The following is an 11,003-nucleotide window of genomic DNA, read 5'->3' as shown; positions in this document are numbered from 1 at the left end:
AGTGAGCTGTGTTTTTATGAGTTAATTTCATTAAGCGTCCGTACAGTTATTATCAAATTGTGTCCTCACCTGATGCAATCATGTAGCTAGGCCTACCTTGTAGCCTACTGTACAATACCACAAATTTCCTGCAACATCTTAATAAACATGTCATCCCAACACAATTACGAATCACCAAAACTATAACTCAATTTGAATTCAAAGATTAGATTGTGAATATGCATGTATGTTGTTATGCAAAATTTATGCAAATTCCCCATGCACTTTTACCCCAAAATGCTTATAACCTCCTTATTAGGCTATACAACATTGGTTCTCAGGGGTCCTTGAGGGAGTTCCATGGGGTCCCCAGCTAAACGATAGGTAGAAACCAAATGGACCCTTAAGGGTGTAACTCAGAGTGTACAAATGGAACCACTCTCTGAGTTAAAGGAGCTATAGTCAACTTGTTCTTGAAAAACGGATGCTAAAATAAAAATAATGTTTCGAAAATATTTTATAAAAAAATAAGCTTCATAATATGTGTTTCAATTAAAAAATGACCACAAAAAGCGTGAAATAATGATAAAATAATCATTTTGGCCATTGTAGGGCCGACACTTTGTTTGCATCCTAGTCTACCGACACTTTGTTTACATCCTAGTCTGTAGACTAGGATGCAAACAAAGTGTCGGCCCTACAATGAAAAAGTTGACTATAGCTCCTTTAAATTAACATTGATTTTACAATAACACTTGGGGTCTCGGAGATGGAAATGCCATTAAATGGGGGTCCGTAGCCTAATATCAATGTCAAACGGGGGGTCCTTGAGATTAAAAGGGTTGGGAATCACTGCTAAAGCCATAAAACCTTCTCTTATGGGCAGGGGGTCCCTGGCATATCTTTTCAAATGGGGGTCAACGGGCTAATAAGTGTCAATGGGGGGGGTTCCTTGACATGAAAAAGTTTGAGAACCACTGTTATATAGCCTTTTTTCTGAAATTAAAAGATTTTGAGAAGCAGCTACTGCGTTGTGCTACAGAAACTGGACAATGGAGGGCAGTGAAGGGTTCAACAGTCAGCTAAAGTAGAAGAAGAGCCTCCTCCCTCTTCTCTAGGTCCGTGAAGGGAGCTGCATTAGCGTTTCCGGCCTGGGAGCCAAGCTCAAGCCTTCAAAATAAAATAATGTTAATAAAAAAAATTTTTTTTACCCAGAAACATAATTAGCATTGTGTGTGTTCGTTTAAATGCTTAATCTATATTTTGAATGTGCATATCATGGGACAATTACTCGTTTTTCATCATTTTTCAATTGCCTCAGGGGTACTCTTATTCTGAAGAGATCGGCACCGGAAGTCTTATTGCAGCTAACGCTAATGCAGCTCACTTCACATAGGCAAGCTGAGCCACGACTCTACTGTATGTCTGATGGGAAGAGACAACTAATTACTAACGTTGGTATGTAAATCTAGACCGCTAGTGTACGTTTACAGAAATGCATGAACTTACCCGCTTTCAGTTCTTATCTTGCATTTTAAAGTCACATCATAGGCTGCCACTGTCTGAATAATATTGATGTCCGTTTCTTGAACTACATGCGACTAAAACAATGCTAACCGTTAACGTTATTATGCACGCCCCGATCTGTGTCCCATCGTACGACTGTCGCTCGCCGAAAAGCTCAATGCGTCCCTGATGTGAGCAGTGAGCTTGTACATGTAAATACCAGTAGGCTGTTATTTCGGCCAGTTGATTACCGTGTGGGTGTCTGTCTGTCTGCACGTTAACATCTGATCTGACTGCCAGCGGTGGAAAACGTACTCACATGTTATACTTGAGAAGTATCAATACAGCATTGATACTTTTACTTTTCTAAAACATGTGAGTACTTTTTTCCAGTATTGACAATACTGCAATATAGAAATAGGTCTACTATGTTACAAGTAAAAGTCTGGAATCTACTTGAGTAAAAGGACAAAAGTATTTATCTAAAAGTATTTAAAAGTAGTTATCAAAATGTACTAGGCTACTACCAAAGGTAAAAGTACTCAAGTCATTAGACAGAGTGTCCCATTTTAAAAAATAAATTGAAAATTGTCAATCTAAGCGACGTAAGCTTGTAGATCGGCTATTTTCAAATGGCCAAAATGTATATAGGGCTGAAGTTATTAATGTAGCCTATGTTTTGTAATAATGAAAATCTACAAAGTAACTAGTTACTAAAGTTTTTTGAATAATCTTTGTGGGTAATAAAAGTATAATGTTTGCCTCTGAGATGTAGTGGAGCAGAAGTAAAAGTACTGAAAACGAAAAACTCAAGTCAAGTACAAATACCACAAAGTTGTACTTAGTTACTTTACAACACTGCTCGAGATAAAAAAAATAAAAAAAGAATCACCCGGTAAAACAACGCAGTGTCACATGATGACGACATGTTTTGCTCTACTTCCTACATAAACATTTATCCAACTGTGATACACTAGCCATAAATTATAACTCCGGAGAGGATGCTAATATGCGGAGGTTACATAACCTCCGCATATTAGCATCCTCAACCGGCAGGGCAGGCCACGTCTGCAGGTGGGTGTATCACTACTAGCCATAAATTATAACTCCGGAGAGGATGCTAATATGCGGAGGTTATAAACTTTTATTACCCACAAAATATGCGGAGGTTATAACCTCCGCATATTAGCATCCTCTCCGGAGTTATAATTTATGGCTAGTGATACACCCACCTGCAGACGTGGCCTGCCCTGCCGGTTGGTGGTGGGGAGGAGTGCCACATTTTATCATGGGTACAAGGTGTTCTGTTACAATCTGCTTCATTCAAAATCTCTCTCTCTCTCTCTCTCTGTGTGTGTGGTGTGTGGTGTGTAGATGGATTGCTCGGGTGATCACTCAGGTCCAATGAAGGTGCTGGTGACAGGAGGGTCTGGTCTGGTGGGCAAAGCCATACAGCATGTGGTCAAAGAAGAAGCCAAGGAGGGCGAAGAATGGATCTTCCTCTCCTCCAAGGATGCCAACCTCATGTGAGAACCTGCCTGTTAGGGCTGTCGCAATATATTACATGATAATCATCTAATCGCAATTATTTGAGGTATTATTGCAATTATTCTGCATAATCGTTTCCATGTTGAGAAATGTTAATATAGTTTCAAACACTCAAAAAAGTAGTGGAAATAGCAGATCCACAAGCTCGGCTTTAGATCTCGGCTATTTCCACTATCAATATTCTTTTTCAAGTATAAAGTTGTCAAATATGTAAGTAGTTTCTTTGTATATTTAGGTTATGTGTTATATCTGCCATGTGCAACTTCAAAGCCTACAAGCCAAACAGGAATGTAATTATCAACAACAGAAACACAATTAAATCGTTCATCGCAGTTATTTGATTGACAATTAATCGTCATGTAAAATGTAAATGTCATAATCGTGACAGCCTTAGCTTCCTATTTCAGACCCAAACCAGTCAAGGAACTGGTTTGCTGGGTAAATGCTCTACTCTGCGTGTTTTTAATTTAGGAACATGGAGGAGACGCGGGCAGTGTTCCAGAAGCATCGTCCCACACACGTTATCCACCTCGCTGCGATGGTGGGAGGACTGTTCAAAAATATGAGGGTCAACCTGGACTTCTGGGTGAGTATACTGGGACAGCATGAGGAAATAATTCGGTCTTAACCGGGAAAGCATCAGAATGGCAGATAAATCTAATTAGAGGTTTTGTAATGAATTAAAACACATTTTGGTATACGAGTGAATCAATGAGTTTTTTTTTTTAAATCTACCGTAAATTTCCCATCCACTGTGGGCCAAGCAAAGCACTGGGGTTTATTGTCTGTTGGTTGGTGCACCGGTATGATCGGTAGCCTACGCCTGAAACCCTAACCCTAACCCTGAAAATTCAGCACTGTTAAAGGTGTCATGTATGTCACGCACGAGAATTAATATTATGATACAGTAGGACACCGTATCACAGATTGATTGACGTTTGCTCTTGGCACGATGACAAGGTCTAAAAACATGGGGAGGCATTTAATGGCTTTGCAGACAGCCCTGACCTGTACTAACAAACACACATCACCAGTAAAAAGCAGCTGTACACCGGGCATGGCAGCCCTTGTACTTCACACAACCAAATCCAAGTGGCTGCAAGATTATGACACTTTGCTGGACCCAAAATGATCCCATGACAAGGCTCTATGTCTAAACAGTATTAATTAATAACTTCTAGTCCTGAAGGATGGGAAACGTGTACAGTGTAGTATACTGCTTAGGATGGTGGCCAGACACGGAACCAAACTTCAACTGGGACGAAGAGAGCATCAGGACATACTGTATATCTAAATGCACATAATATGAGCATAGTACATCTCAGGTGAGGTCTAGACCTCCCAAAGACTACATACTGTAGGTCAGGGGTCTTCAACAGCAGGTCCGGGACCCCTAGGGGGTCCTCAGAGTTACTAGAGGGGGTCCTCCAAATCTTTGTGTGCTAGATACTTTTTTTCCTCCTTTTTTATATTAGCCACTTGAACCCTAGTGTCCATATTCGGAGAACTTCAGCCAAAAATAGCAGATCTACAAGCTCACAACACCTCCTGCTGTGAGGCGTTGTGACATCATCAATAATATTAGCTGATCAGATAGCCTGAGTTACCTTTTTTTCTGTCATTACCTCTTTATAATACGCAATTTATTATTATGTTATGAGTAAAAGCTAATCTATCCAGGATCTTGGAATGGCTATTCAACTGCTCTCCTGACTGAGTGTGTATAAGGGGGTTGTCCTGAAGTATTTTATTAATGTTGTGTTTATTCCTTCAGAGAAACAACGTCTACATCAATGACAACGTCCTGCAGGCTGCACATGAAGTCAGTGCGGTTAAAGTGGTATCCTGCCTCTCCACCTGCATTTTCCCTGATAAGACAACCTACCCCATCGATGAGACTATGGTAAGAGGAGGGCTGTCACCATTACAGATCTAAGTTGGCGATTAATTGTTCAACAAGTAATTGCGATTAACAATAATTAATTGTGTTTTTGGCATTGAACATTGGAACATATGAATAAAAATGACATTTATCTGTTTGCCTTTTAGGGTTTGTAATCCAAAATTGCACAGGACAGATATGACAAATAACCTAAATATACAAAGAAATTACTGACATTTAATAATTTAATATATTTCTTATATAATTATGACAATTATGCAAAAATAATTACGATTATCTGATTAGACCATTATGTAATAATTGGACGTAGGCAAGAGACCTGTTATGATATAATGTACTGTACCTATTGTCTGCGGTGTTGAGGAGTAGCAAATAGTCAGTGGTGTGTTGTACCGTGATACGCATTATACGTTGTGTGACCTAAATTTTTCATACCCAAGTGTAGCCATTCAAAAACCACCTGAGAAACCGTATCTGATATGCATCTGATACACAGGAGGAGGGGCTGGGGCAGCAAGAATGTGGACTTCAATAGCTTAGTCTGAGGTGTTGTCTTTCTTGAGGTGACAATGACAACTGGCTAAGGAACTCACACATTAAACAAGAGACCTGCCACACTTCATAGTATTCATACTTCATTCGGTGACTGTGCATGTATATTTGCGTGCATGTGCCGTGCGTCTGGAAGGGAGGGAATAATTATAGATGCCAACACACACTACTGCAATTAGTACTACTAGATTAACTACAGTATCTGTAGGGTGTGAGGTAGCTACATTATTTTCAGTCAGTTACATGATTGCCGGGTCATACACTATAATTTGTCTGATGGTATAAGTTTGATCAAATGTAATTGATTTAACCACTCAGAAGTCCCTGAAAGCTAAATAACACCACAACAAGACTACCCTTTCTATTAAGTCTAATACATTTCACAGCAATGGTGGAGCCAGTATTAAACCTAAATGTTTTGCTAATTTAAATGGAAGTCTACAAGACGCAGAAATATATAATCTATTAGTGTTTCTAATCACTCAGGGATGACTGCCAATATTAACAAAATGATAACCAGGTTAAAAAAGCAGGTTAAAAACAACCTGTTCAGACCGTTCTTTGGTTCTGATTCTTTCTGCTCAACTTTTCCCCGTCTCTCTGCTCCTTTCAGTACCAGGGAGAGCGCTGTGCAGCCCTATGCAAATAATGTATCCGTCTCCAAACATGCCAAACCAGCAGAAAAGTAAACGTCTTATTCTAAAGCCCCATTTTCACAGAGCCAAATCACAAATTCACAAATCACAAATTCACGTCATGTGAAACGGCCACTGCTTTTTTGTGGCGGAAGTTTGGGCGTTACTAGTAATTTCTAGTAATTAGTAATTTCTCCTAAATGTTCTGGGAGAAAACAAATGTCCCTGTAGTGAACGTACATTTTACTGGATAGTCATGACGTTGAGCATTGATTTCAGCCAGAGATAGAACGTCATCCCCTCATTTTGGATAGAGCAAGCTGCTAGGCAGCATTCTTAGATTAATGTGGTGCTTAATAGCGAGACGAGAGAGCGTGCGACAGTCAGCCCGTTGCCAAAACCTGTTCAGTGACAAAATGCTTCAGAGTAATATTGACAATGCTATGAGAAACTTACATTATGTGTTGCATGAAGAATATGGCTTGTAACTTGTTAAAGCTCTGTTTATAGGGAGCGAGGGTGAGAGAGAGAAAAGAGAAAGACGCACACACTGAATGAAATGAAGGAATGCGTGTTGCGTCGTGACCAGTGTTGTCATGTCTGCTTATTATAAGTGAATTTGGGCTTGTTCTTTGCTTGTAAATATTGGTAGTTGCGGGTTGCTTTTTATTTGTTGTGAGCTTGGGCAAACCCATAGACCGTAAAAATTTGATCATGATGTCATCATGCTCTGATGTCACTGTGATATCAGGGGAGCCACTCTACCAGAATGGGTTAGATAGATAGATAGATAGATAGATAGATAGATAGATACCTTTATTATCCCATGGGGGAAAATTTGTTTCCCAGAGGCAGCACAGCAGTATAAGGTTATTTACAAAGTTACAGAGAAGTATGAAAAAGATAAAAAGAAAAAACAAGAACAGAGTACAGTAGTACAGTAAGAGCAAGGTACAAAAGGAAAGGGAACGAATAATATATATACATAAAGTGTCTTAAAGCACGACTATCAAAATAATACAGTGCCCAAATCAAAGTGACCATAACAGTCATAACAGGTTTGCCGCTCTGAAATCACGCTCTGGCTTCACTGTGATGTCACACTAACAGAATCCCTTTTATGCCCATATATGGAGTTCCCTGATGTCATCAATATTAATGATGCCCTGTTAGAGAGATCCCTGTGATGCCAGGGGGAACAAATCCCTTTTATGCCCATATATAGAGATATGGAGATCCCTGCGATGCCAGGGGAACAAATCCCCTTTATGTCCATATATGGAGATCCCTGATGTCCACATCCCTGATGTCCACATCACTGTGGCGCGACCTCGCCCATTAGGGCGCTTGTTGCCCTGAGGCGTCTTACTAGTATTGTAGAGACTTGAGCATTGTAACAACCTACCAAATTTGCATTATCCATTTCATCATGTTCATGTTTGCTTGTCGTTTGGCTTCCATTTTATTGCCAGACCCATGAAATGGGTAGGCCTACATAAGCAAATGTCGGTCCGGGTTTTCTATATAAAGGGTATATATGATGATGACATGCCTACAAAAGGCATGATGTCATAAATGATGATGACAGACAGGGGGTCTGGCACAACCAGGTTGACCTGGTCTAGTTTTCTTACAACATAGTTTGTGAATCCATGAGTGTTTTTTTTAAGTATTACGTTACCTATGTCTTTTCATTAAGTAGTTATTATACATTGTAGATTGTTAGCTTCTATAAAAGTGATTGTATGTTGTGATGTCATGGGAACCACTCTAACAGAATCCCTTTTATGCCCATATATGGAGATCCCTGATGTCATCAATATTAAGCCCATATCTAACAGCATGTCGCCCTGAGGCGTCTTACTAGTCTATTTCTCTCTCAGTGGTATCTTTGCATTATCAGTATAGAGTAATTGGTAGCTTAGTTAGTTCAGAGTGAATACCTTCCCCAACACTATTGTCTGCCAGTATGTCTGTTTCTGTTGTAAGCATAATGGTTTGACCCATCTCTCTTTTTGCACCAGATCCATAATGGCCCACCTCATGAGTCTAACTTTGGCTATGCTTATGCAAAGAGAATGATCGACGTTCATAATAGGTACGCCAAGTCCACTCAGATGTGGGTTGTATATTAAAACATATTCAACTTTATGTACTTACTGATGTGTATTTACTGCATGTTCAAGCATAATGAATGGAGGGCCAAACTGTGGATGTTTTGCAGGGCATATGTCCAGCAGAATGGACGCTGCTACACAGCTGTGATTCCCACTAACGTGTTTGGTCCCCATGACAATTTCAATATTGAGGACGGCCATGTACTGCCAGGCCTCATACACAAGGCCTACATTTCTCAGAGTAAGTCTTGCCAAGATTCAATATAGAAGTAAACTACTATATTGAATTAGTAAACTAATTTAATTACAGACTTGAGCATGAATTTGTTTAAATCACTCTCTATTCCATTTGTGTCTGTTTGTTAGAGGAGGACAAGCCCCTGGTGGTTTGGGGTTCAGGCACTCCCAGAAGGCAGTTCATCTACTCCCTGGACCTCGCCCGCCTTTTCCTGTGGGTTCTGAGGCAGTATGATGAAGTGGATCCTATCATTCTTTCTGGTAAACTATCAAACACAACAGACATATTGAAAAAAAATATATAATAATAATAATCAAGCTGGTCCATGTGAGAAGAAAAAAAAGATAATTAAGAAATGTATTCCTTTCCTGTTGGTTTCAGTTGGTGAGGAAGATGAGGTGTCTATCAAAGAAGCGGCAGAATCGGTGGTCCAAGCGCTGGGCTTCAAAGGTGAAGTGGTGGTATCCTTTTGAAGCTATACATCAGTGGGTGTCAGCTCAGTACAGCAATTCATTCTGAGCTGGGCAATTAAAACACGCAGCTTCAAACGTTTTGTTTACCATTTTAACAAATATGAGGACCATATTTCAATCAGAACAGACAAGTTTATATGAGATTATTGCCTATGATTGTTTTGATAGTCACAATAGAATCTTGGTAGGTTTGGTACATTTGGAATGTGTTGTGTAGTTAATGATGTGAATACATAAATTAAAAGTCTTTAGCAGTTCCTCCAAAGAGGAAAATTATTAAAAACATTCTCCCCATTGACTGACATTGCATGGCAAGACGGGTCTCAAATTCTTTAGCGCACACACATGAACAAAGCATATGTGTGCCACTGTGTAAAATTACAAAACCTGTGCATTGCCGTGCACTGCGTGCAGTTTAAGTCAATGGGGATAATATTTTGGATTGTAATCTTTTAATTTTTTTTATTTTAAGTACAGTAGGTCAGTCCTTATGGCTGAACTTGCAATTTAGAGATTTGTTGCCTTCTTTTCAGGGCCGGAGGAGCCCCAATCACCGCCCTATTCAAGTTTTGTCCGAGCAAGTAAATCTATGGTGTGTAGCCTAAATCAGTGGCTTCCTCAAAGAAAAAGAAATGAGGTGGAAAAGCGGTAGGAAACATAATGGTCGGGCCTCTGCGCGGGTCGGACGCATTTTAATGATTAATGCTCGGATGTCGATTCGGGGCGGACAAAAAACTGTCCGAAACGTTTCGGAACGGACAGAAAAAATTAGCCTGATCCCAGCTCCACCCCAATGTCCATTTCCTTGACCTGTGACTTTCAGTATGATACCAGTAAAGCAGATGGGCAGTTCAAGAAGACGGCCAGTAATGCCAAGCTTATGCGCTACCTCCCAAACTTCACCTTCACGCCATTCAACAAAGGTACTGCAGGCACATTAAATAGACATTATGGAATACTGCATGACAATCACATATTTGCTCTGTCTACTCTTTATTGTCACTGATTGTTCCTCTGTCTTACTTACAGCTTTGAAGGACACATGCGATTGGTTTGTAGCCAACTATGACACAGCTCGTAAATGAAGAGCGCACCGAAGTCAGCAGTGACTCATATGGTCCACGCTATTCTGTTCCATAATAGTGTTGGTATGGATAGTCAAAGGTGAAAGCAGGGGCCTCACACCAAATTCTGGGCCCTGGGTAGAAGGATTCACTGCGGGCCCCCCATGAATGTTCTTCATAGGGGGAGGGGGTTTAACCCATTTAGACTGGGAACGCATTATTTTGTGCTTTAACTATTGAAAAATAGCAGATATACTGTACAAGCTCGCAGTTGCGAGCTTGTACATCTATATCTGAAGAATCGTGAACATTTGTGCAAGTCTTTGAATATTTCAAATCCTTCTAAGGTTTTTTGAAAAACCAATGCTTCCCATTTCAAAACATTTAGTTCCAGGGACCCCCCCCCAAAAGCAAAATTTGAGTTACAAATGTTCGCTTAAAAATATATATTGAAGATTTGTACACATTTTCATGACTTTTCAAAAATAGAGATCTACAAGGTACTTGTAGATCAGCTATTTTTCAATAGTTAAATAATTAAGGCCCCTCCACCTTGGGCCCTTGTAACTCCATCCCACTCCCCCCCACCCTTGTGACGCCCCTGGGTGAAGGGACCAATGTGACGCTTCAGGCAGAATGTTGTGTACTGTAAATGAAGTCTGGTCATCGTCACCCTGATTGTGTTGTCACTCATTTGTAGAAACACTGGACAGCTCAAGTTTGACTGTCAAGCAGCAATATTCCAAATGACATCCGTTCACTTCATTTTTGAAATGGTTAAAAGGATTTACCTTTCTTGAAGGATGCCTATTTGGAAATCTTTGCTGTAACTTACATGGATTAGGTAGATAAAGTATGCCTAGGTTCACTTTTGTCTTCACTGCTTTGTCATGGTTATGGAGCATGATAAAGGGGTTCTTTTAATGCAAGTTTTGTAAGAATTTTATATGGAAATAAATTTCTATCAAAATCAGTTGTTGGTTAACTT

General features: G+C 39.9%; 1 protein-coding gene across 1 annotated transcript; it reads left to right on the top strand.

The window, feature by feature from the left end:
* The first annotated feature begins 1,377 nt into the window (after nucleotides 1-1,377).
* Nucleotides 1,378-10,967, top strand: LOC308282512 (GDP-L-fucose synthase-like). Its single transcript, XM_080722877.1, has 10 exons — nucleotides 1,378-1,437; nucleotides 2,860-3,011; nucleotides 3,505-3,619; nucleotides 4,808-4,936; nucleotides 8,148-8,221; nucleotides 8,348-8,481; nucleotides 8,607-8,738; nucleotides 8,860-8,939; nucleotides 9,775-9,874; nucleotides 9,981-10,967. Exons 2-10 carry the CDS (start codon nucleotides 2,860-2,862, stop codon nucleotides 10,034-10,036), a joined length of 972 nt encoding a protein of 323 aa, XP_080579003.1. The 5' UTR covers nucleotides 1,378-1,437; the 3' UTR covers nucleotides 10,037-10,967.
* Nucleotides 10,968-11,003: the final 36 nt, after the last annotated feature.

The sequence above is a fragment of the Nannobrachium achirus genome, assembly GCF_963921795.1.
Source record: "Nannobrachium achirus genome assembly, chromosome: 1".
NCBI classification, from domain to species: Eukaryota; Metazoa; Chordata; class Actinopteri; order Myctophiformes; family Myctophidae; genus Nannobrachium; species Nannobrachium achirus.
Note: the sequence above shows the minus strand (reverse complement) of the source record. Positions and strands in the feature narration are given on the sequence as shown.

Coding starts and splice junctions, on each gene's coding strand:
- LOC308282512 (XM_080722877.1), top strand. CDS start 2,860: ATGGATTGCTCGGGTGATCACTCAGGTCCAATGAAGGTGCTGGTGACA. Junction 8,222..8,347: donor ATGATCGACGTTCATAATAG/GTACGCCAAGTC, acceptor GATGTTTTGCAG/GGCATATGTCCAGCAGAATG. Junction 8,482..8,606: donor CAAGGCCTACATTTCTCAGA/GTAAGTCTTGCC, acceptor TCTGTTTGTTAG/AGGAGGACAAGCCCCTGGTG.